At 37.5% G+C, this 27,410-nt stretch overlaps 1 protein-coding gene across 1 annotated transcript; it reads right to left on the minus strand.

Annotated features, from left to right (window-relative positions):
- Positions 1-3,588: 3,588 nt before the first annotated feature.
- Positions 3,589-25,335, minus strand: LOC133526843 (luciferin 4-monooxygenase-like). Its single transcript, XM_061863646.1, has 7 exons — positions 24,734-25,335; positions 22,481-22,688; positions 21,583-21,898; positions 15,316-15,451; positions 13,570-13,785; positions 5,919-6,092; positions 3,589-5,150 (listed from the first exon to the last, which is right to left on the minus strand). Exons 1-7 carry the CDS (start codon positions 24,911-24,913, stop codon positions 5,037-5,039), a joined length of 1,344 nt encoding a protein of 447 aa, XP_061719630.1. The 5' UTR covers positions 24,914-25,335; the 3' UTR covers positions 3,589-5,036.
- Positions 25,336-27,410: the final 2,075 nt, after the last annotated feature.

The raw sequence follows: 27,410 nt of genomic DNA on the forward strand, positions 1-27,410 counted from the left end.
AACAAAGCTATGATTACTAATAGCGGGATAAGTAGTTCATAATCATAATTATAAGTATACGTTGTGCCCTTGACATTAAAAAAACGATACGTTACAATACTTATTAGTCATTATCGAATGTGACGTTATTGGTTGACACTTGACACTGGCAGATTAATATCGTATCGCTGTGTTTACTATAAGCATTGTTCGAATCAGGCCGTAGTTCTTGCTTGTTCAAGGTTTCCTCATTATCTACACCTCTCAGATGAAGATTGGTTATATCATACGTGGGTTATAGAGATCTATAAACATTTGAGCATGTACAGGATTGAGCAAAGAACTGATTGCGAGACGTTACAGGAGGACATCGACCTGGCGTTTCGGTGGAGTATGCACAATAAACTTCATTTCAACCCAGTCAAGTGTTGTGTGTGTACATTTAGCCGCTCTCGTTCCGCTATATATGGGCATTATATACTGGGGTCAGAGCCAATAAATCGTGTCTTTTCCGTCAAGGATCTGGGCGTAGTGTTCGATGCACGGCTAACTTTTCACGAGCATATTTTTTCTCTCGCGAAGAGCTCCTTTCAAAGGCTGGGTTTTGTAATCCGAAATCTTCGCGATTTTCATGACCCGGTGGCTATAAAAATGGTGTACAATGGTCTAGTAAGGAGTAAGCTGGAGACTTCGTCGATCATTTGGAACCCCTACGAGTCGACGTATGCTTTACTGCTTGAGAAGGTCCAGAAAGCGTTTTTAAGGTTCCTTTATAAAAAAATATTCGGATTCTATCCGTACCTGTACCCGACAAAGTATCTTCTCGGCTCCCTCGGGTACAATTCCTTGGAGGTCAGGCGGAATTACCAACTCCTTGTCATGGCATGCCGAGCCTTGCGTGGGGAGTCAGACTGTCCCGAAGTTGTTTCTGGTCTCGTGCGCCTGTTTGTTCCGGACGTCCCGAGAATGGCCCTCAGACCACGACAACGCGACCTGTTGGCCGTGCCGCCGGCGCGCACCGTATCGCGCAGGAACTCGCCGCTGCCCCGCGCCCTCTCACTGCTCAATGCGCTCCTGGCATCGACGCCTGAATGCGATCTATTTGCTTGGCGATGGGCGGCAGTGTATAGTGAATGCTTGAGATTCTGTGAGGCGATGGATGCTAGGTGCTCAACTGTCCCAATTTAATTTGTTAATGTGCCATTATTGTTTTTATAATTGTTAATACTTATAATTATTAGTTAGTTTAAGTTTCGTGACGCATTGGTTCAACTGTAATGTCATGTAAACATTTTTATCAATAAAATAAAATAAAATAAAATTTTTAACAATACTAATCTTACTATGGAACAAATCTACATCGGGCATATCATTAACGAACTGGACGATATGCTCGATATAGATTTGTTCCATATACTTAGTAATATTAATATTGTTAAAAATGTTGTTGTCAATAGATAGTAAACGTGCGTTCATAATTTCTGATCTGAATACTATCATTTTAGTGTAATATTTTGCTTTTCCAGATCTTCATATTTATGTTATTTAGCATTAAGTATATATATTTGGAAGCTTGTAATTTTCATCTAGCAGATAAGTCTATTAACCTTTATTAGGCAGTAAGCATCCCAAATAAAATAAAATAAAATATTTCTGATTTCTCTGTACTCGTATATAATAGTCAAGAGCAGAAGTAGATAAGCGGGCGACGTGTTCAAAATGAACTGCATACACTCTAATTCCCTTAACAATAAAGGTGTCTCCAGTTAATTTTGAACACTTCGCCCCCAAATACATTTTTACTGTTGACTGCACAGACAAATTCTAACTAGTGGTACCTATGTACTCGTACACACATATTGTAGATTTAGCAGTCATTTTCCGCAAAGCAAAACGCATGGGAATATGTAGCGTGGTCACGTTAATATATCCTTAATAACGTAGCTAATAATGATCGCAACAAAACATTATTGGATTTTATTTCGTCCGAGTCTATAAAAGAAAATTCAGCCACGCAATTTCGGACCCTATAACCGTGACAGTCGCAATATGTGGTAAAACGTAATGGGGAAAATGAGTACAACTAAGAAAGTAGTATATTTTTCCGCTTCGTTATTTGGGCTGGTATTGTTATTTGTAATTAGAATGACTACGAGTAGACTATATTATTATAGTAGAGTGTTCACATTTATGATAATGCTAAGACTGCAACGATTTACTTTTTATAATATTTTTTCATGTAGCCTATTTTGTGTCCCACCGCTGGGCAAAGGCCTCCCATTAAGCTAGCCAGCAACAAATGTCCATGTCCAATCGCCTTCTGGGCGAAAACTCGTATAGTGGTTAACGGCTATATATGACGTCAGCTGCCGCTTCGTTGGTGGGTTGAGGAACAGCAGCCTGTTCATTCATCGGTTCCCGTTTGAGACTTTATGAGATGAAGTTCAGATGCTATTGCTAGTTTAAAAAATCGTCAGCCGGTTGTATAACGGTGGTAACAACGTCAGCTAGTTACATGAACATATAAAAAATAAGCGTTTTACCTTTTTATGTAATAAATAACAAAATCATGAAACTTTGCATGTAGCATTCCATCAGGCGTTATAAATAAACAGATTACGCAATTTACACATTACGCATATTTTGCGGACAAAGTGGTAAGGCGCGTATTTTTTACATGTTCATGTGAATAGCTGACGGCCTTTCCACCACGATATAACCGACTGACTATTTTTTTTTAATTCATGATAGCATCTTAACTATCATCTGACAAAGTATCAGCCGGGAGGCGATGACTGATGTTATAAGCTCCTGGCCCGCGGTCTATTTCTTCCGCCACTCATCACGGTCTGGTGCCATGTTTCCGCCAGTCGCTGCAAAAAGCGTCGACGTCATCCCGCCATCTCTTTTATGGTAAAACATGTAGGTAACTAATTCATCAAAATTTAATCATAATGTTCACAAAAAGTCTCCGTGATGTTATGCTTACTTCGATATAGGCTTAGTAATAGGATGCAATTAGTACCTTTTGGGTACATAACTTTGCATTGGTTTGCAGAAATATTGCCTTGCCTATGCTATTTTATCTTTTCTTGGCACAGTATAAAGGTGACGTTTGGATATCTGCTGCAGCTGCATTTCTGCTGCGGCGTCGTTCGTCGTCGATGACGTTAATTCCTTAACTCATTTTATGAAGGAAATTGACAGAAACAGCGGCAGCAACAAGGACGCTGCAACAGTAATGCAGCTGCAGTTGATATCCAAGCATCACCTTAAGTAGGAGGGCACTGGGCACCTTTGTTTCACAAGCAAGAAGAAAAAAAGAGTGTTATCTTTATATGACAGATAATTTTATCTGAAGTTTGAAAAATCAGACCTACTTAAGTCTAGCTTTTGCATAATCATTCAAAATTAATTAATTTTTTTTAGTCACTCAATGTTTTGAAAGATAACTAATAAATAATATTTATAAAATAGCTTATTTACCTCCTCTATAACTGATATACTCGTACATCTATTCTCACATAGTTATATTAATGTTGTATGTAAATGAGATACTTATTTATTTATTGGTACTTAGCTAACTGAGACACTGTGAACTCTTTAGAATAGAATAGAATATAATAGAAACGTTTATTTGCAAGAATACGTAGGTACAGGGTGTTACATTCAATATTGTCACAGTATTCAGCCGAAATAGCATGCAAATGTTAAAATGTACTTATAATCTACTTATTTTAAGGGGAATACCTCTCTAAGTGAGACAAATTTGTGCGTCTTTGATGTCCCACTTATCCAGGTTTCACCGTATCATGCAAACCGGTATATTTTCTTGGAAGAGTGGCGGCATATATTTTGTTATGAGTTAGTCTAGAAAGTGTTAGCGTGGAGGCAGAAATTGTTAGCACGATAACATCTCAGCCACATGTTTCAAAGGCCACTGAGTTAGCATAACTTGCAAAAGTAAGTTACGCCGCAGCCCGCATAGTCAGCGATGAAATTATAGCAACCACATAAATCCTTGGACAGGCACAGATAAAGACGATTATTGAACGTGCTACCTACGAGATTATAAACTAAAAAATTAAGTCTCATCTCCTGTATTTCTTTGTTAGACTTCAGTTGTCATCAGCAAATCAGCCAAAAGATATATTAACAAAGGTCTGTAATGATCAAACTGGGGGCCGATTTTTGAATTTCGAGCGCTTGATTTCGTCACTCGAAAATCTGTGGAAAACAGCGAAATGCAATCTAGTGAAATACGAGCGATAGAAATTGGGAAGCTAGTGGTATTGACTACTCGATTTTAATTCTATTAGGAGGATTTAAAAGCTTATTATTATTACGGCAACTAAAATGATAAACAGGAACTTTCATTGGGCATAATAATATAATTTGGCTGTGTATTAATATTATATTGTAGGAGCTAATATTTTTTTTTTTGGCGCTAAAAAATCATGTTTTAAACCCTTTTAACATTCCATAATTTTTTATCTTAACTTGGTACTTGCCTTAAAATAATCAAAAGCTGTTAAGGCATTAGATTTTACTTATTTTATTATATTATTTATTATCTTAATGTGTCATGTGTGTATCAAATTATTTGTAAATTGTACGTCACTAACCTAATTTAATTTTAAGATTTCTGAAACTTTACTAACACTATATGGATCTCCTATTGGCTAATCATATTGAAATATTTTAAAGCTCTGTTCTTGATGCTAATCTTTAAATTTTAGTACTTATATTTATTTTTTAAGCTACCGAAATTCGAACACTTGGCTGACCGGTTGAATATGTGTCGAATTTAAATGCAAATCAACGGTGACTTGCTTATGGTTTATATATGCCAAATTATCAATAGTAACAGGGCAAGTTAAATAACAGCTTGTAAAAATACGAGTAGCTTAGTTATGAATAGTTTTGGTATAGGTATGAGTGTGGGTATGGCTATGGGTATTCAAAATTAACACTCGCAACAAAAGCTAACTTTTATGTATTGATGCACATTATGTCTAATTAGACCATTTCATGACTTTGATGTGATGGCTTAAACATTACTCTAGTGCCAGGATGTCCCTCAGACGCTTGCGCAAAATTTTTCGACGCGGGTTGCGCGGGAGTTCGTGCAAAATGCGCACACCCCCGCGCAGCTGCATGTACCGCGATACCTGTAACAATCATTCTGCAAGCTAGAGGTAGTGAGCGACTGTGACTTAAGGCACGATATTTGAGACGGGGAGAACACTATTTTCAAAATTTTCCGATTTTTACGTAACTTTTTGTGTAAGTCATGTATGACTTCAACTCTGGCGGAGATACGAATTGTGCCGCTTGAGTGATTCACTCACGCCACGTCGCGGCGGTTGCGTGCTGCTTGGATTTTGTTACTATCGTGAGACAAAATGACCTTGAATTTGAGTGGCATTTGAAAGTTGTGGAGTCTAATTAATGCAAGAAAACTTATGGAGGGAAATCTTCAATTTAGGTTTAAGCTGTCAGATAACTAATATATCTTACACCCACCAGGGAGGCGCCACAGTCAACAGTCGATGACAGAGGGAACAAATTTACGTTAGTATCAAGAGATTTTTCGTTATTGTAGAACCGTTTTAGACCACTTCACCAATTGTCACTTTTATGACTAAATGCTTGATTTGTTGATATACATACATGTAGCCTATTTTGTGTCCCACTGCTGCACAAAGGCCTTCCCTTTCTTTCGAATAATATAAAATTCACGATATATATGCGAGGATAATATTCGAGGAGTTCCCTCGATTCTCATTGTATCTCATCATCAAAACTGGATTTTTTTCAAAATCGGTTAAGAAATGACGGACTTATAAAGTAACAAACATTAATAAAAAAACATACAACCGAATTGAAAACTTCATCCTTTTGGAAGTCGATTGCAAAACAAGGATTAGACATCTCACCCGTTGGTCCACATACTCCTGCAGCTCGTCCACGGTAGCCACGGCACCAGGCTTTAGCACCACAAAACCAACGGGCAGCTCCACCACCTCTCCTCCCACTGGCTTGCCAACCACCGCCGCCTCACTCACGGCCGGGTGCTGCAGTAGCACGCTTTCAATATCTCCAGGGGACACCTGCTCAAGTATGCTAACGGTTAAACGGTTATTTTATTACATTTTTTTTTTGTCGGACATTTTGTGCTAAGAAGGAGACATATATTTGTTATTTCTCGGTCGATCGTAGCAGCATGACAGCTGAATGTATTCCACAAAAAAGTGGATGTACATACTCGTTAGAAAACGGTTTGCTTAGGTATATATGTATACCGAAGTCCTAAAGAAAAAGTAAAATAATGTAAACAAATATGACAGCTTTCGTTGGCATTTGCCAACCTAAAATATTTATATAAGCTGTTTTCAATAAAATATTGTTAATTAACATATATATGTCTACAAAAAATTACACAAATAAAATATTTAATATAAACTGTAGATAAGATCATGATTTGCTGTCAACAGTGCATAATTACGAAGCATTGAAATTGAAATTGAAATTGAAATCTTTATTGTCATATTGTGAGTTACAATGATCTTAAAATTATGTTAGGGTAGAATCATCACAATCAACCGCGATGCGGCGTACAATGTTAATACTAAAACTAATCTTACAGCTAAATAATTATACAAAATAAATATTACATGTGATGCGAATAAAATTATTGGTAACAAATAATATGTCATACTAACTCGACGGCATAAAGTGGTCACTTATCTTATAGTAAGCTTTGTCTAAGCACCATTTATAAAGTTTACGTCCGAATTCAGGTAGTTCAAGTATTTTAATTTCATTAGGCAAGTGGTTAAATGTGTGAATAGACATATAAAATACACTCTTTCTAAAGTAAGCTGTTTTGTGATCAATGGGATAGCACAAATTAAAACCATGGAGTTTGGATGTTATTCTCGGATTGCTTTTTTGTATTTTAAACTTGTGTAGATTTTTTTTCACATAAAGACAGATTTCATATACATATAAAGAAGGGACCGTTAGTATTTGTAATTCTTTAAACAATGGCAAGCATGAGTCTCTACTTCGGGCGCTACAGATGGCCCTTACACATTTTTTTGCACCTTGAAAACTCTGTCAATGTCTTTGCAATTGCCCCATAAGATGATGCCATAGCGGAGGTTGGACATTATATGGCCATGAAATGCCGATACCGCTGCTTGCCTGGAAGCGATATTCCTCAATCTACGTAGAGCAAAGATAAACCTGGTTAATTTCTTAACTATGTGTTCAATGTGGACTTCCCAACTATTGTGACAATCTATCATAACGCCTAAAAATCGCAAAGATGTTACGCTATGTATCTTTACATCTTTATACATAATCTCAATATTTGTGGGGTTACCCTGAGGAGCATGAAACTCCATATAATTTGTTTTATTTAAATTAACTCTTAACTTATTATTATTTAGCCAAACATTGATATCATGGAAAACAGTATTTACTTCAAATTCGTAGGTAGCAGGGTCTTTGCAGCAAACAACAACGGAACAATCATCAGCAAACAGAGTTACTTTGTGCTTAGTAATATTAGGTAGATCATTTATATATACAAGAAATAATAGCGGCCCAAGTATACTGCCTTGTGGAACACCCTGTTTTACAATTTCAATGTCAGATTGAAACTTTTCAACAGTTTGAGTCTCAGGACAACATTTTGTAGTTTCGGTCAACTGTTGCCTGTTCACTAAATACGATTCTATCCAGTCAGCACAGATCCCACGTATGCCATATTTATGCAATTTGTTTAATAGAATATTGTGTTGGACATAGTCAAACGCTTTTGACATGTCCATGAATATTGCTGTCACGGGCAACCTTTTTTCTCTGCTCTCAGCAATATCTTCTAGCAACTCAATTATAGCCGAAGTTGTAGACCTGTTTTTTCTAAAGCCAAATTGACGATCAGACAGGACATCAAACTTATCAAAGAAATTCAACATTCGAGAATACATCACCCGTTCAAATACTTTAGATATTATGGGAATTAATGCAATAGGTCTGTAGTTATCTGAAACATGTTTATCGCCTTTTTTAAAGACCGGTTTAATTATACTAATCTTTAATTTTTCTGGAAACGTACCCTGCATCATTGAAAGATTAATGATGTGGCTGAGTGGTAAAGCCAACACCTCCGCATTTTCTTTGATTATAGACGTTATAAGCTCGTCATAACCACATGATTTCGAGTTACGTAACGATTTTATGACCTTTGTTATTTCAAATTGGTCTGTTGGTTTTAAGTAGATGGTAGAGCTATTGTATTTGATGTTGTCTTTTTTAAAATTATCCTGTTTATTAGATTCATTTTCCTCAATGTTTAGAAATTGTTTGTTAAAAGCGTTCGTAATATCTTGTGGACTACTAAGCGTTTCTCCTTTAAAATTTATGTCACCTAGCGTTTGGTTGGGTTTATTTTTACCTAGTTTGGCGTTTATAATGTTCCAAGTTGCTTGGGCTACATTCCTGGCACTGGAGACTAAGTTTGTGTTTTGTTTTTTTTGTGCTTGCCTTATGCACTTCTTAAAAATTCTAGAGTAGGTTTTGTAATGACTCTTAAGTTTCTTTTTGTCGTTTTTATTTTTTGTGTTAATGAATTGCATAAATAAGTCCTTTTTAGTTTTAGAAGCAATTTTTATTCCTCTGGACACCCAGTTCAACCTTTTATTTGATCTCACCCGAGCCGAAATTAAAGGAAAACAAAGCTTGAAATATAAGAGTATATCATTGTGAAAAAGATTAAAGGCTAGTTTGCAATCGTTACAATTTAATACTTCAGCAAATGATAAGCTATTGAGACATTCTCGGAATTTGTTGCAGTTTGTTTTGGAATAGTCCCGTCTCTGAATATACCAAGAATTTGGGATTAATTTTATGTTGGCTGGGATTTCAACTATTTGTGCAGAATGATCTGATAAATTTAAGTGATGAACTTTAGGAGTGTCTTCAATATTAAAGTTTATGGCTATATTGTCTATGCAAGTACACGATAGTTCAGTTATACGTGTAGGTTCGTTAATTTGGAGCTTAAAGTTATAGCTTAGTAATGTGGTTTCGAGATGTTTGGCAGAATCAAGACTAGACTTAAACCTATCGATATTAAAATCGCCACATATTAGTATTCGTCTATTATTTGTAGAATTTTTGGTCAAAATATTAAGAAGTCTATCAAGCTTTTGAAAAAAACTGTCCACGTCCCCTGTTGGTATTCTGTAAATGCATACAATAGTAATATTATAACAGGGAATGTCAATACCGCAGCATTCGAATATCTTTTCCTGACAAAGCTTTTCAATCCATGATAGTTTAGTATATTCAAAATCCAAATCTCTTTTAGCAAGTATACACACCCCTCCCCTTTTTTCCAAACGTCTAGAGTAGAAGCACAAAGGTTTGTAGTGTTCAAGTACTAAGTTTGTTTCATCGCCTAACTTAATAAAGGTTTCACAAAGACATATTATGTGGATAGGGCGACATTTTTCCTCAAAATCTTGTAAAATTACATCTAATGTATCTTGTTTGTTCAATATACCTGCAATGTTTTGATGAAACAATGTGAGTTTTTTAGGAGAGTCGAAAAAACTGCGATTGCGTACCAACATCAGCATGTGCCGTTTCCGGTATTACCGCGGTGTTGTTTGTATGATTCTGGTTTAGATGTATATTGTCTATACTTTGTGTAAACTGACTGTCCAAATTATGTGTGGATTCGGTCCTCTGATGGGGTAGTTGTTGTACTTCGGTGGGCTGTTGCACTGATGTTTGGATCGCTAAGGTCGGAATATATTTCTTTCCATTGATGAAAAGGGTGCTGTTTCTTATAACTGCGTGGTTTCCCTTTTTGCGCTCTTCACGAAGACGCTCCCCAAGTTGTTGACGGGTTTTTAGTCCTTCACCATCAAGAACTTCAGAGATTGCGAGTCCAGTGCCTCTAAAGTGACGCGCGTTGTCAAGAACATATTTTTGCATCCTAGAGCTTAGGAGTTGAATTAGGATGGGACGACGGTTTCCCTTTTTCCCTAGTCTCTTTACGGTTTCAATGAAACCGTTTATTTGAATGTGTAGGATATCATTAAATACGTGATTAATACGGGGATATAGGTCATTTTCGGATTCACCATAGTATTCATCTAATCCATACAGTACGAATCTTTTCTGGCTGTTATCATCAGTAGTCGTTGTTTTCCCGTCTAAGCGAGCTCTCAGTTCACGTATTTCAGATGTTAGTGTCTGGTGTTGAAGCTTTAGATCCTCAATTTTTTTTTATAGTTGTGTGTAGTTCTTGTGCTATTCTTTCTTGTTCTATTGTTAAAGTAGTGTTTTTTTGTGCGAACTCGACTTGAACCTTCTGGATGGCTAAATCGATTTCAGATTGTATTAATTTCCTTAAATCGTTTACTACAATAGTGTTGTTGTGTTTTAGTTTTGCGTCTAACAAAGTACTAATTTGTTCTATGGTCACACTCGACTGTCCTTCTGGGGGCTGTTGATATTTAAAGGTGTCGCCTAAAGAGCTTCGGTTGGACTCATCTACCGTCAAGCGAGATCGCGGTTCACCGTGATTTTCGTCAACTGACATGCCTGATTCGTTTAAATAAGACGTCTCGAACATTCTTCTAACTGGCGTGCTGTCGTTCTTTCTACGAGTTGTTACGTTAATGCAACATGGACATAGCCATATCCTATTTAGGTCTTGCAGATTCTCGGTGTAATATTCTAGTGTCATCCCAAGGCATCTAAAGTGATAAGTGTGTGCGCAGGCTACACATTCTAGTATTTCTAATCGGCTTTCGATTAAATTAGGGCACGCATAACAATTCATTTTTGTTTTCGTTGTCAAGATATGTGTTTATAAAATAAAATATTCAAGCGTGCGTTGTTGCCGCTAGTAGCGTCCTCTTTCGGAAGATGGTTGACTAGTTCTTTGTAACTAGCTTTGTAAACGTGAGCGATTTCTGAACGTATGCTTTCCTTCAACTGTCACTGTCAAAGTTGTCACTAGCGTCAGCAGTGCCAGTCTAAAATCAACTGGTTTATTCTAAATACCGTTCTTTTAATTTGAAGTTATTTCCGATTATTTCCGAGTATTTGCTGTTAATTTTGAATGTTCTATGTGTGCGTGTGTTTACAGTGATGCCCATAAGTCAATTAATGTGTTTTTTTAGAACAATACAGCTCACCCGAGTGTTTCTGTGATCTTCAACTTAAGGAGCACCGTTGGTGCCATAACTTCAGGCAAGATTCTTCACTTATTACACGGTTTTTACACTTATTCTTAATATAATTTGCGCAGTTTATCAACACGGTGTCGTTCTGTCAAATGTCACGCACACACTCATTTGGAAGGTGAATTGGTTTGTTTTCATTATTTGCGATTTCTATAGGACTTTGCTTAAGAGAAAATATCACAATCTCTGATTAAACACAGATAACTAAACTGACAGTTGGATTGGTCAATTGACCACCCAATATTCCTGCTTTTGTACCAATTTTGTACTGCAATGACAGATTGGTTGGACAAATGGGGGTAATAGAATTGGCATAGAAGTATCTTTCTGGGACATAAATACATAATTAAGTCTGCGACAGCAGGGGAAATAACCAACGTAGATTTAGTCCTATTTGATAACTAGCTACGAAATTAGTCTTTAAGTCTACTGAGAGGCAGGCAATAAAAATGGTTATACTAATTTCTTGGCGTTAAGAAAGTTAGGGGTGGGAAGCTGAGGTCGAGGCTTGATGGGTGTTTTGATACAGTGAGTCAGAACTCTCTATAAAGTGTCAAGTAAGTGATCTGTGGTGTCAGTGGTGAGACACAACCACACAGAGCCTCAGCCAGTCCGAGCCATCCACGTCCCCGTCGGCCACCCTGGGACCTGACACAGCCACGCAACCGCGTGATCACCACCTACAAAGTATGGAATGCTGAAGAACTTCCTGATGATTGGAACAAGCGTCTCTTTATTACTGTCCCGAAGAAAGGTGACCTCACTCAGTGCGGAAATTGGGGAGGAATCACACTACTTTCAGTGCCAGCCAAAGTTCTGTGTAAAATATTACTGGATAGAATGAAGAAGGTAATTGGTCCCCTCATACGGAGAGAACAGGCAGGTTTCCGCCCAAATCGTTCTTGCACAGACCAGATCAATACCTTGCGGATCATCCTAGAAGAAGCATCAGAATGGAAACGAGAAGTTTACCTTGCCTTCGTTGACTTCGAAAAAGCTTTCGACACGGTACGTTGGTCCAGCATCTGGTCTCGTTTGGATGAGATTGGAGTTCCACCTAAGCTACGAGACCTATTAAAAGTCGTGTACAATAACTACGACTGCAAAGTCGCACACGACGGCCTTATTTCCGAAGATATCAAAGTTCTCGCGGAAGTCAGACAAGGCTGCCTACTATCTCCCTTGCTGTTTCTCATCGTCTTGGATGGAATTATGCACCTCGTAAATGATGGTAAACGCCGAGGCATAGAGTGGGGGTTAACCGGTCAGCTGGATGACCTAGACTACGCTGATGCCATCAGTCTGCCTGCTTAGCCACAAACACGCCGACATGCAAACGAAGCTTACACGACTTACAGCGTGAGGCTAGGACCGATGGCCTAAAAATCAACTCCCGGAAGACTCAAGAAATGCGTACGAAGGGGGGAAACTCGCTAGCGCTGAATCTTGGCGCTGAGCAGATAGAGCGAATAGATAAATTTACCTATCTGGGAAGCGTTGTGTCAAAAACTGGAGGAACTGAAGAGGACATCGCTTCTAAGCTAAGGCAACCTTCGCACAGCTTCGTCCCATATGGCGGTCTCGAAAACTGACGAGAGGAGTAAAATTTAAAATTTTCCGATCGAACGTGAAAACCGTGCTGCTATATGGATGCAAGACGTAGAGGGTCACTATGGACATTACGCGGCGGATCCAAGTGTTTGTTAACCGGTGCCTTCGACAGATCCTCGGGATATACTGGCCCGAGAGAATATCTAATGAACGCCTATTAGATACCTGCCGTGAAACTCCGATCGGTCACAAGATCATGCACCGCAAGTGGATCTGGATCGGTCACACTCTTAGAAGGGATCCCGACCACATCCCTAGGCAAGCCCTAGAATGGACCCCGCAAGGCAAGAGAGGATCAGGCCGTCCCAAACAGTCCTGTCGGCGCTCAGTGGCAGCCGAGTTGACAGCAATCGGGCTATCATGGCCTGAGGCGAAGCACGCAGCCCAAGACAGAACGAGATGGCGGCGCACTGTGGACGCCCTCTGCCCCACCTAGGGGACGTAGGATTTTAAGTCAAGTAAGTCAATGTTTAAACTTATAGGAACTTAGTTTTACTTTTCTTTCTCCCTTTGTTTTGCTGTAATCGTCTTTGATAATATATTCCAATTTTAACATTGGATGCGGATCCACACGAAGCTCGCTGTGCAAGCAGGATATCGCTACAGGTACATATACATAGCACTGTCTCGCTCACACACCAGAGCGGCATGTGGATACCTATGAGTGTGATAACCGCGTAAGTTCTAATAAGTTTAGAAATCATACCATGTATCCTATATAGCAGATCACGTCTGTCAGTCTATCCACCAAATAAAAGCGCTTTTTAATGTCGTAATAGCCCAAGTCGCCTGTAGGATAGAATCCCTGCTCGTCAACAGGCAAGGGAGCCCCGAGGTAGCCCTTCATCAGAGCCGGGCTTCGGACACATATCTCCCCGCGCTGCTCCGGGCCCAGAGCTTCTCTCGTTTCTACATTCACTACCTAAACAAAAATGGATATCGTTTTGAAGACGAATTAAATTATACATCGACTGGGAAATTTTCAAAGGTCGCTAGACTCCACTCACAGTGCAACAAATTCCATGCAATTATCGATAGGTACATAGCATTTAATACATGGATTGAATTTGTTGCACTTATTAGGCGCACCCCGCACAGGCTAAAATTATCAGAAATTAAGCAACGGAATCTCTGAAGTAACAAAATCTCAAAAGTCTCTGGTCTATATTTCAGGATCATGGAAATTCTGGTGGTGTTTAAGGACTTTTTCAGCAGCTCGGAAATATTACCGAAAAAACAAATACGGTAAAAGAAAAAGGCGCAAAACTTTTGAAAATTTGTGGGTATAATACAAAAACACTTGAAATAACACGACTTTAAAACACTTCAAGTCACACGACTCCGACTTGTGGTTGAGTACGTAATATAAATTTGAAATTCCAACTACTTAAAAATTACATATGCCACTTGAAGGGTTATATTTCCGAATTACAGCGGTTTTGCAATGACATGCGGCTGCAGCACGGTCACCTTTTTCTCGCTTGTCACCATGCCTGTCACGTTCTAATAAGTATGTAAGTTCGAAAGCCATAGTGATAAGGGACAAAAATGTGACTGTGCTATAGGTATTGTACGCGCTATGCTGATAATTTCAGTCCGTGGGGGTCGGCAGTGTATCGAAAATGAAAATTTGTTGCAAGGTCTGTAGAGCTCGAAAGGCAAATTTTGCCCTAAGTACATAGCATTAAATACATGGATTGAATTTGTTGCACTTATTAGGCGCACCCCGCACAGGCTAAAATTATCAGAAATTAAGCAACGGAATCTCTGAAGTAACAAAATCTCAAAAGTCTCTGGTCTATATTTCAGGATCATGGAAATTCTGGTGGTGTTTAAGGACTTTTTCAGCAGCTCGGAAATATTACCGAAAAAACAAATACGGTAAAAGAAAAAGGCGCAAAACTTTTGGAAATTTGTGGGTATAACACAAAAACACTTGAAATAACACGACTTTAAAACACTTCAAGTCGCACGACTCCGACTTGTGGTTGAGTACGTAATATAAATTTGAAATTCCAACTACTTAAAAATTACATATGCCACTTGAAGAGTTATATTTCCGAATTACAGCGGTTTTGCAATGACATGCGGCTGCAGCACGGTCACCTTTTTCTCGCTTGTCACCATGCCTGTCACGTTCTAATAAGTATGTAAGTTCGAAAGCCATAGTGATAAGGGACAAAAATGTGACTGTGCTATAGGTATTGTACGCGCTATGCTGATAATTTCAGTCCGTGGGGGTCGGCAGTGTATCGAAAATGAAAATTTGTTGCAAGGTCTGTAGAGCTCGAAAGGCAAATTTTGCCCTAAGTACGAGTAGGTATTTTTTCTATCGATTGTAGCTATCAAGTAGTTTGCTGGTTGAAGTTCAATATATTTTGTGCTTCATCTTTCTGAAATTTGGTTAAGTAAAATCAGATCGGTTAAGTACTTATTTAAAAGTTAATCATACCTTTACCGTAACTCCTGGAGCAACAACGCCTACACATATATTTTCTGCATTGGACTCATCGAATACAATTACGGTCTTCGTAATAATATTGAGTTCGCTTGATGCGTAAATGTTCATTAATTTCACGTCGGGATACCTGCAGTAGAGTTTATGTTTTAGTAAGAGTAAATACGTCTTATGGCAAAAAATATTGAATTGTATGAAAATATGCAGCACGAATATTCAAGACACGTCCGTATGTTGCCGCAATGATGGAAGTTTTAATCACTTAAGGGGTTATTAAGTAGGTATATCCTTTAGCCGGACATTTTTCGCTAACTTGATACTATTTTTAGGTAGGTATCTGTCATTTTCAGCAGAGTGCCCTGAAATATGATATATTATGTGACAACCTCATTATAATAATTTTGTTGCAGCACTTTTGGATGTGATTGACAACATCTTATCTGCACAAAATATGGGTCAAGGCACGATAATGGCTCTCCTTGACTTTTCTCGTGCTTTTAATGCTATTAAGAGCCCGGTAACGATTTTAGGGCAAAAAATTAAAATTGATAGATTTAGTCGTTGAAATTGTACACCTTTTGTTACGTAATATCTAAATACCAAGTATTCGTTTCTATTAGCACGTTTTTTCATCTAGCCTTTTAATAATGAGGTCTCAAGCGTGCGTCCCCGGTAATAGGTGACGAGAAGGGATATTTTTAAAAATTCATCAAAAAATTATGATAGTAAATTATACAAAATGATGTATAAGAACAGTTTTAGCAAATGTTGTAGATTGTTATTAAGTATCAAAATTACGTTGAAACTAAGTCAATTTTCAGAGAAATTGTCACTGGTTTTGAAGTAAATTAACTTCCTTAACTGGTGCACTTCGTAAAATTGCTGGATGTGTCCCTCTTAAAGTACGTATGACTGTATACAACTCTTTAGTAAAATGTAATTTAGAATATCTAGTCGAAATATGGGGTTGTGCTGCCAAAACCAACTTAATAACTTTACAAAGGTCACAAAACAAGTTAATAAAATCCTTATTCAAGTATAACTACCTTATGAATACCAAAACACTTTACAAAAAAACCAAACTATTCAATATAAAACAACTATACACCTTATACTACTTGTATCTTAATTCAAAAAATCCTAACAAATAAAATACATACAAACATTACATTAACAAAACGAAATTTTAGACATTGCCTGAGAAATACAGACAAAATTAAATTATTTAAGCACAGAACAGGATACGGCAAAAGAAACATCATGTCCGAGGGAGCACAGATGTACAATAACTTACCTAGTGAAGTGAAAAATTGTAAGTCATTAAAAATGTTTAAAACCAAGTTGAAGAAATATATCAGTGATAATGTATATTAAGTATCATCGACTAGCTGGATGTGATTGTAAACCACGTATGAAATTGTTTATAGTTTAAGCTCATTGTAAGTGAACTTTTGTTCTTTATGAGTAATAAAAATCTTTAAACCCAATTCTGGAGAAAATTGATTTCGTCTAACTTTCATTTACACTACTTCAAATATATAATAACAAAAATGTAGTTTATTAAAGTTGAAGTACATGATATTTATAATACAAAATTACCATTTGTAGCAGTCCAAACTTTACGAAATTTATAAATAAGATCGACAAAGTCACTGCTTTACGCGCGTTTACCTAAACGTCCATCAGAAATAAATTATTACTAATTAAGTGAGTCTGTTTTCAAAAATTAACATTAAAATGAAAGATAACGAGACGTTCTAATAGAAACCAGTACTTGTTATTTCTAATAGTTAACAAAAGGTGTACAATTTCATGCGCTAAATCTGTCAATTTGACATTTTTGCGACTAAAATCGATAACGGCCTCTTAACACTCAATTGTTATTGTCTAAAATGAAATACTATGGTTTTGAGTCACAGGCACTTGCATGGTTTGCCAGTTATCTTAGTGGTCGGTTTCAGATCGTTAAACTTCAAAATGATACAGGGTCATGTGTAAAGTCAAAGCCATCTGCTGTCTCCAGAGGAGTACCATAGGGCTCTATCTTGGGTCCACTGCTTTTTATTCTCTATACCGCAGATGTCCGTAACTCCATTGTAATTTCCACCTTTACGCTGGTGACATTCAAATCTACATCTTATTTCATCCAAATAATACAGGACACGCTGTTGCCAAACTAAATGAAGATCTAGAAATTAATACAGCTTGGTCAGAGTCCAACTGCTTGGTGTTAAATCCAAGTAAATCTAAACTCATATAATCTAAACTCATATCATAAACCAGCAGTTATTATCGCGGGAAATGAGGTAGAATGTGTATCGGAGGCACGCAATCTGGGATTACTAATGGATCAGTCATTGCGTTTCGAGGGGTATATTGCGGAAATTACAAGAAATGCATTTTATAAACTCAAAATACTATATCGAATCCGGAATTTTCTCAGCGTCGATCTGCGAATCAAACTATGTATTAATAAATAATAAATAAATAATAAATATTATACGACATTATTACACAAATTGACTAAGTCCCACAGTAAGCTCAATAAGGCTTGTGTTGAGGGTACTTAGACAACGATATATATAATATATAAATATTTATAAATACTTAAATACATAGAAAACACCCATGACTCAGGAACAAATATCCATGCTCATCACACGAATAAATGCCCTTACCAGGATTTGAACCCGGGACCATCAGCTTCGTAGGCAGGGTCACTACCCACTAGGCCAAACCGGTCGTCAAAACCGGTCGTATTTCTTTGGTACTTTCTAAAATTTAGAATAAAATTTAATTTGATTATGCAGACATAGTCTATGTATGGTCCACCCTCTACGAGCCCGCATTGACCGTATAGTACAGAGAGTGCAGAATGCATGTGCTCGTTATTTTTTCGGAATTCCACCGCGAGAGCATGTGACACCTTATTTAAACTCAGCGGGTATTCTCAAAATGGCACTTCGTAGAGAACTACACCTGTCATCTTTGTTGTTTGGAGTTTTTAAAACCTCCGAGCCAGATTATCTGTACGATAAGTTCACATGGCGTGCAAGCAGGTCGAGCTTGTATGGAATCAGATCTGTTTGTAACGAATTGGTATTACCACTTCAACGTACTGCTGCATTTCGAGGTAGCTTCAAATATACAGCAAAGAAATGCTGGAATAATATACCACCACCCCTCAAAAACTTAAATACAGAAGTAGTTTTAAATTGCGGATTAAACAGCAACTTATAGCAATACAAATCACGCTACCTCCTGGTACTAGAGCCACGCCGTCATATTTATAATGATAATATTTATGCACCTTATATTTTTATTTATTTATTTTTACCTTTTTAAGTATATTTACACGCATATATATCTTATATATGTTATCATATCAATCTTATAAGTTAATATACTTTAATTTTCATTTCAGCTCACACCACACTAGCATTTGTTTTGTCCAAATTATAATACATATAGTGTACATTCATACATAATAACATAACTCTAAGCCGTTTAGTTTCCGACTAACAGCGAGTAAGGGATAATATATCAAGGGTCTGCCTGAAAACCAGCGTTGTAGTAAATACACTGCAACATTATGCTGAGGCAAGCTCCATTTTAACACTCATGAATATGTCTCCCTTAGATATACAACTCAATTTCTTTCAAAGTCTAAATTTGAGGCTTATCTGTATTAAATGTCACTGTCTGTTAACTCTGCCATTTCATGTGATGTTGAATAATAATTTTCTATGTCTATGTCTATGTTGAGCCCACTATCTGGCCAGGTAGATGGTATCATAACATTCAACAACTAAATACATGTACTGAGGTTTTAACCTCAGGTCTTATATGATTTGACTGGTAAGTAGGTAGTTATTTAAATACTTGCCTTTCGCCGAACTTTTTCGCAGTCTGAACAGGAAGAGCTGTAGCAATAGAGTAGAGAATTTTGAGTGACCGGATATCCTTTTCGTGCTGTTCAGTTAATAACGTTTGTACAACTTTAGGGACCGCCACCATCATGTCCACCTACAACAAACGCTACGAGCTTATTAATTCATCAGTTCATCACACTTGCGCAGTTCCGACTTATTCCAGCTCGCTAAGGGGATATTTACCTCTTCATTGGGTAATTTCTGCTGAGAGAGACAAAGGGTGTATTAGTATTTCCCTGTCTCTCTTAGCAGTAAAGATAATACCGGTCCGGGTCCGGCCCGTGGCTTCCGAAACATCGTTTTCTGGGATTTTTTAGAAAATTAGTCTACCCATTAGTGTGAGTTGTTAAGAAAAGTTAACTGCTGTCAGTTTTGTAACGATAATTAAGCATTACATTTCAATATAAACTTGGTTTTGGTTCAATTCATAAACTATAAGCAATATTACGAAGTTAAAAAGGCAAAAATGTGAATTCCAGAAAGATTTTATGCCTAATTGTCGTTACAAAACTGACGGCGATTCAGTTTCGGACCCGGGACGTCCTTAAACTACGTCCAAAAGAGACGTATGGGCATTGCGAATGTCATCTCGCTTTGTGTGGTAGGGCACAGCACAGCGGATATCATTCCAGATCTAGAGCAGAGCCCAACTGGGGAAGTACCTCCACCTTACTGAAAACCGCAGCCAAATAACACTAGACCCTACTCATAGTGTTGTGTTCCTGCCTATGAGCAAGGTTGCCAGAGTTCAACGAGTGGGAGGGGGGGGGGGGGGGGGGTTAGGGACGGCAACGCGCATGTTTCCTCTGGAGTTGCAGGTGTACATAGGCTACGGAGACTGCTTACCATCAGGCGGGTCATATGCTTGTTTGCCACCGACGTAGTATAAACATTTTTTTCTTAAGAACTAATTACAAAAAACACGCTAATTGGGTACACTATTTTCTGAAAACTCCCTTCTATGATAAATATCGGTGATCACGTGAAGCTTTCTATAGAAAGCTATAGTATCTGAGACCCCGGACCCGGAACGTTCTAACTTGAGTCATCTTTAAGATAGCAGGAAAGGGCTTTTTAGGAATCAGGTTTTCTGATTCACGAAATGCTAGAAGACTGTTACCGAAAACATAATTTTAAAAGTGACTATAATTTTTTGTTGAGTAAACGTAAAACATTGAAGTATTACATTTTATTTTACGCCAAAGTTTTTTTTAACTTAATGACAATAAAACGAAAAACATGGTTCCCAAAATCTGTCCAGCTACCAGACAGATGTAATAACCCTTCGCTTGTTCAATTATTTGTCTTTCTATCGCTCAAATATGCAAGGAAAATGAAGAGGCAGATAACGAAATTCGATTTTCGTGGTGAGCCCTCTGAAGCGGCCCAGACTGAAATATTTGTGCCTGAGTCATGGTCAGTCAAGTATGTATTTATCTACATAAGTATATATGTATCGTCGTTTAGTACCCATACTCCAAGCTTTGCTTAGTTTGGGGCTAGGTTGATCTGTTTAAAATGTCCCCTTATGTATATACATTTATTTACATAAACCAACTAGAATCAGAAGATATTCTTTCAATCTCTATATAACTAATTCTTAATAATTAATTATCCATATATCCAGGTATACCTGATAACGTTTGGCCGCCATGATGACATCTCCACCATAAATAATTGATTTATTATTGCAAATAAGATTAAACGTTGTCATAAGTAAAAAATGCGTAGTGTGGTCGACATTAATGTAAGCCACGTTGAAAGGCTGGGCGTTATACCTGAAAACATAATTGTATTAAGACGACCGGTCTGGCCTAGTGGGTAGTGACCTAGTGACCCTACCTATGAAGCCGATGGTCCCGGATTCGAATCCCGGTAAGGGCATTTATGACTGATGGACACAATTGTTTCCGAGTCACGGGTGTATTGTATGTATATAAGGAAGGTATGTATTTATCTATATTCGTATGTATATCGTCGCATAGTACCCATAGTAAAAGTTTTGCGTAGTTTGGGGCTAGATCGATTTGTGTGAGATTGTCCCCAAATATTTATTTATTTACACGCACGTTTTCCAATTCATTTGGCATGCACCAATCAGCGTGAGCGATCTTCAAGGTCGTATCATAACAAGATTAAAACCATAACAAATCGTTAATTCTGAATCGGGCTCCTGTTCTTCTCAGCAGAAAGTAGCAAAATAGTTTATTGTGACGTGCAGAGTCAACCTAGTTCAATGAATAGCGCACCAAGAACTAAAATGGCGCCAAAACTTTACATTTATGGTTGTGAAACCAAATTGTGACTTCCATGTAAAAAGGTTACTTACACGTATCCAGTTAATTCGAACCTCGCAAGGAGGTTTTGGTGCGTGAGCAAAACGCCTTTGGACATGCCAGTCGTGCCAGATGAGTACATGATCAACCCGACATCATTCCCACTTACATCAACGGGCTGAAACGCGTCAACGTCCACGTGACATTTAACCATATCCTCCACTGACTCCATGTTATCAAGGCCGTCGAAACAAATGAAGGTTTTAATGTAATCTAAACCCGTCAGTATATCGCCGTACCTTTCCCAAAACAAGCGTGTACAGATGACATACTTCGGCTTGGTTAGGTTAAACTTGTGTAACAAGATAGCTGAAATATAAATATTTTTACTGAAAGGTTTACACTAAAGAGCATATAAAAATGGAGGCGTATACTGATCGTAATAACATGTTGCTGATGTGGATCATTTTCGTCAACCTGAAAGTCAAGAACTTTTGGCATGTTACTACAATCGTAATACGCCCCCTGGTCACTTGGTTTGGAGGTTTCTGTACAGAATTAGTCGTTTTTTATGATATTGAGTTAATCTACTGCTGCAAACCAATTTTTTTTATTTGCACTTCTATGCAAAATTTCACCACCTATCATATTTCAACCCATTTTCCATTATAGGTTGGGTAGTAGTGGTAACTATTAGGTACCAACTTTACTAATTAATCGAGCGGGGGTATTGGAGGCCTGCGCTCACGGCCTCCCGGTCTGATTGCGGCATCCCTCAGACCAGAGGCTTTCGTTATTTTGTCCGCTTTTCCTGCCATAGTTACGCCACTGATCTTTATTTTAATTTTACCTGAGCTTGAGTATACTTAAGGCCATCTGCACTAGTATATAACTATTTCGCAGTCTCACAATTAGTTAAGTGCAATGTTTCTACTCTAACTACTGACTGACCACTGCCACATTCCAGGTCTATCGACGTGCAGGCGGCGCCCGTGAACACGACCGCCAGAACGGTAGGCAGGTAGGCGGTGCAGAGCTCGCCGGCCACCATTACGACTTCGCAGCGCGCCACGCCGAGCCGCATCAACGCCGCCGCTGTGCTGACGGCGCGCTGCGTCAACTCGCGAACATTTAGCTCTTCACCCGTAATGCAGTATCGCTGATGGATAAAAACGTTGTGTGTAGTTTTTATAGAGAACTGTCAGATATGTTTGTGGAGGAAATACGATTTTGCGATTGTTTGGTTTTTATTGTTCGGTTGTTGTTGCATTATATTTGTCTATGGATAATAATAAAACGGAATTAAATTTGTTGAACCATTTTTACCTTACATTGTAATTGAGACTGGTTAGACTTGGGCAGTACAAAAAAATAAGGTTTTCTTAAGAAAATTCATTAAATATTCATTTTAATGAATAATGGAGTGACATCGAGGACATGAATACTGTAACCAGGGATGTTACACTGGTTGCAGAAGGTAATTCACAGCGTTCATTGGCTTTGCGGCTAGGATTTTCTCGTCAAGCAATTCAAAATGCTTAGAATCGCTTTCAGCGGACCGTTAGTGTTGCAAGGAGACCTGGGTCAGGTAGAATTTGTGCTACTACTGCTCAAGAGGACCATTACATCCGATTAAGTGCCCGACGAGAACGCTAAGTGACGGCTCGTAGACTACAAAATCGACTACAGTTGACGACAGGTACTCGTGTCAGTGACCAAACGATTCGTAACCGACTGCATGAAGATCACCAAACATCCAGACGACGAGTGGTTCGAATTCCGCTGTCTAGGGTTGAACGTACAAATCGTAGAAATTTCTGTCGCCGATATTTGAACTGGAACCTTAACCAATGGGGCATGATTATTTTTACAGACGAGTGCAAAGTGAAGCTTTTTAATGACGATCGGCGTGTTAGAGTTTGGAGACGACGTGGCGAACGCTTTTCTGAAGCTTGCATCCATGAAGTTAACCGTTTCGGAGGGCCCAATGTTATGGTTTGGGCCGGCATAAGCCTACACGGGAAAACGGAGCTGGTCATTTTAAATGAAGGTACCGTAAATGCATAGGGGTACATCGAAAGCGTCATTAGACCCCACGTGATCCCATTTTCACAGCGAGTGGGCCCTGGCTTCATCCTGACGCAGGACAATGCCCGTGCTCATACAGCTCGAGCGACCAAAGCTGTACTTGATGAAGCGCACATTGATGTCTTACCATGGCCTGGCAACAGCCCTGATTTAAATCCGATAGAACACTTGTGGGACCAGTTAAATTAAAACGACGTGTTAGGGAGAGCAAGAGGTTAACAACCAGCAGCAACTCATAAACGTTTTTAAAAGGGCTTGGGATGTTATTCCAGAGGAGAATGTGAAAAACTTGATCGAAAGCAAGCACTCAAGGGTGCAAGAATGTAATGTTAAAAGAGGAGTACATACCCGTTACTAACAAAAGTGTTAAGTACTTAGTGATTTAAAGTCATTTTGTTTAATTTTCAGTGATTTCTAAGTTTTAAGTTTTTTTATTAGAGAAGTAAATTTTCATTATAACTTCTTTTTTTATTCGTTAATGGTTACACAAATACACTTAAATTGTAAAAAAAAGAATGCCATTTTTTATTGTAAAAAAATTATCACATAGAATATGTTTTAAGTTACAGCCAAAAAACTCAGTAGCCCTTATTTTCTTTTGAGGAGTAAGTATATATTGCTATCTCAACGATTAACTACATTTTTTAAAACTTGTCTAAAAACAATAAAAAATACAAAAATATATATAAACTTGAACATATAAAAAAAAGCAAAAGGGCGGAATTCGAACCCGTAACACTGGTTGTTTCTTGCCGTCAGCGTCTTAACCCGCTGCACCAGACGGACAGAGGCCAGCAACACGAAATTAGCGACCATATTTTGCGTCGAAAGAAAAATGCATGAAAACTCGAAAACACGCGTTTTCCCTAACATAAGGCTAATCTAGATCGATTGTTTACCCCCATATACCAAATTTCAGCAAAATCGTTAGAGCCGTTTCCGAGATCCCGGAAATATATAAGTATATAATATATACAAGAATTGCTCGTTTAAAGGTATAAGATTCGATAATGCTGTAATAAGTTGGTTGCTACTCGAATACCTCTAATATTAAATATAAGGTTATTAGGCAAAATGAAGCAATGAGCTCATCTAGACGTATTCTAAAGTGCTTACCAAGCGCGCGCCGTCAAGGTTTCCTTTCCGCAGTCGGTCCAAAACGAATTTACTAAAATTCAAATGCGCTGGCACCATCAACTCTCCTTCGCCGTGAACGTACATGTTGTTCTGTTCTGAAACCTCCATATCGCGCATGGCATTTATAAAGCTTAGTAGTTTAATTAGCTGTGTAAACATTTCTGAATTCCATACCAAGGTCGATTAAGACAAAAGTAGACGACGGGGCGCTACAACGCCTTTTCACACAAAACGTTGTTCTCGTTTTCCCCTCTGGATATTAATTAATATTATAAAAAATAATTTCAACTTTGATGTAAACTAACCGCAGCTTTGCCCCTTCGTTTTATTTTTTTCCTGACTTTTTCTTTATTATCAGAGTTAGGAGCAAAAACATTCGTGTGGAATTTGTTTTGCGCTCCTAACTTTTTAATAATAATAAAAAGCGAATAGGTACATTCAAATAAAGGGGCATAGCTATGGTTAAAATACATATTGTGCAAAAATAACTTCCGTTATGTCAATATCCAGAGAAAAAAAGTGAGGACGACGTTTGTATTGAGAACTGGTTGTCCATTATCCTCTGAATAAGTAAAAGTATATTATTATATACACACAAAAAATTGATATATTATTATAAATTATGATGTAATTTTTATTATACATTTCTATTGTTATATTGTGATTTCGTCTAAGCTGTCATTAATATGCCATCAAAAACGTAACTTGTAAAAAAAAAAACAAGTATTGCAACTCAGTTCTTCTACCGTAAAAAGTAGTGAGGTCCATGTAAAACCGAGTCGGTTAATTTATTAAATCCCTACTTAAGGGACCTTCTGTCTTAATTTATTACGTAATTAGCTACCCTAACAACATCTTATAGTGACCATATCAATATTAAAAATATTTTAAGTATGTTTAAAATAAATAGTTTGACTTGGCAAAATATTTGAGATTTTCCTTGATTTATATATAAAACAATAATTGTATCCTAAATTTGAAGCTTTCTGGATCTACTAGAAGTGCCTTGGAGTTTTGTTGATTGGTCAGTCAGTGAGTGAGTGACAAAATAAAAAAACTTTCACTCGATTCTTAAACTACTCGTTCAAATTGAATGAAATTTGAAATATACTGTATTTAGAAAATGAAGTTATAGGGGGGTCGAAAATGGCCTGAACTGCTTCGAGAAAAGGACGGTACGGCTGTGCCGCTTTTTTGCTTGGCGGGGCTCTTATTCTTATTCTTCTTCATGTTTAATGATGACTTTTGTTATATTACATTTTTGTATAACGTAATACTTTATACCATTTTATCAAGTACAAATACATATATTGTATAACATCTTTTGTCATATTTAATTTAATGATAATGTAGTTTTACATATTTTTATAGCAAGTAGTACGCAGGCCATATAATTAAGTACAAATTATCATCTCACCTAACCCAACCTAACCTATTTTTCCTGAACCACTAAACAGTATTTTATTTTACGGAGGGTCGAATTTCTAATTCTAACCTAAATTAACCCTCCTTTTGGTAGGTAATTGGGTCAAAATTATTTTCTTTGTCTTGTTTCTGACCACTATGTCACGTTTTTGTATCTATTTCTTCTATCAAATAAATAAAAAAGTCGAGTGCTATTGTATGTCTTTCTAGCCGTAGATAATATTTTACATGAGAAAAAAAAATCTCATACAAAAAGCTCCACTCCTTCACATATTGGTGACAAAAACAAGACAACGAAAATAATTTAGAGTTATTTTATGTGCGGAGTCGCAGTTCCAATCTAACCTAACCCATTTTATGTCATGCTACTAATTATGCCACACAAATAATTATGTGATGTCACTTTATAGAACAAATAATATTCTTTAGAGTATGTAATAATTATCTCTCTTCGTATTCTTCCTCGCGTTGTCCCGGTATTTTGCTGCGGCTCTTGGGAGCCTGGAGTTCGCTTGGCAACTAATCCCGAGAATTGGCGTAGGCACTAGTTTTTACGAAAGCGACTGCCATCTTACTTTCCAACCCAGAGGGTAAACTAGGCCTTATTGGGATTAGTACGGTTTCCTTACGATGTTCTCGTTCACCGAAAAGCGACTAGTAAATATCAAATGATATTTCGTACATAATTATGGCAGTGTATATTAGAGGAAGTGTAAATATGCCTTTTGACCATTTTACCAACAATAACATTATGTATGCCGTTAGGTTTATAATTAGGTATTACGGTAGTATGCCATTTATTACGTTATTCAAAATAACGATATATCAAACTATAATATCGTCAGTTGACAAGCAAAACTCATTAATACAAGTTCATAGCCATAATTAACCATATTATTACTAAAATAAGATTGATTTTTGTTTAATTATTATTAATAATTAGTGAGTTTTGCTTGTCACCTGACGATTATGAAAAGTAGGTAATTATTAAAAAATGTAGCGCACCCTGTTGTGCCATATTCGCATTTTACTAGGATTTTACACTCTGTTAACAAAAAAGTTTCAAACTGCGGGCCAATTTTTGAATATCGAGCGCTCGATTTCGTTACGAAAATCTGTGGTAAACGTCGAAATGCTATCTTTTGAAACACGAGTGATAGAAATTGGGACCACTCGTTGTCAATTCCATTAGTAGAATTTAAATGCCTATTGGTGGAGATAGTATTGATGG

Source organism: Cydia pomonella, chromosome 17 (assembly GCF_033807575.1).
Source record: "Cydia pomonella isolate Wapato2018A chromosome 17, ilCydPomo1, whole genome shotgun sequence".
NCBI classification, from domain to species: Eukaryota; Metazoa; Arthropoda; class Insecta; order Lepidoptera; family Tortricidae; genus Cydia; species Cydia pomonella.

Bases quoted from the DNA above. Each gene is read 5' to 3' on its own strand.
- LOC133526843 (XM_061863646.1), bottom strand. From the start codon at position 24,913: ATGTTTACACAGCTAATTAAACTACTAAGCTTTATAAATGCCATGCGC. The intron at 22,689-24,733 runs GTAAGCACTTTA...TTTATCCATCAG, and splicing joins ACCTTGACGGCGCGCGCTTG to CGATACTGCATTACGGGTGA. The intron at 13,786-15,315 runs GTATGATTAACT...ATTTTTGTTTAG, and splicing joins CTCCAGGAGTTACGGTAAAG to GTAGTGAATGTAGAAACGAG.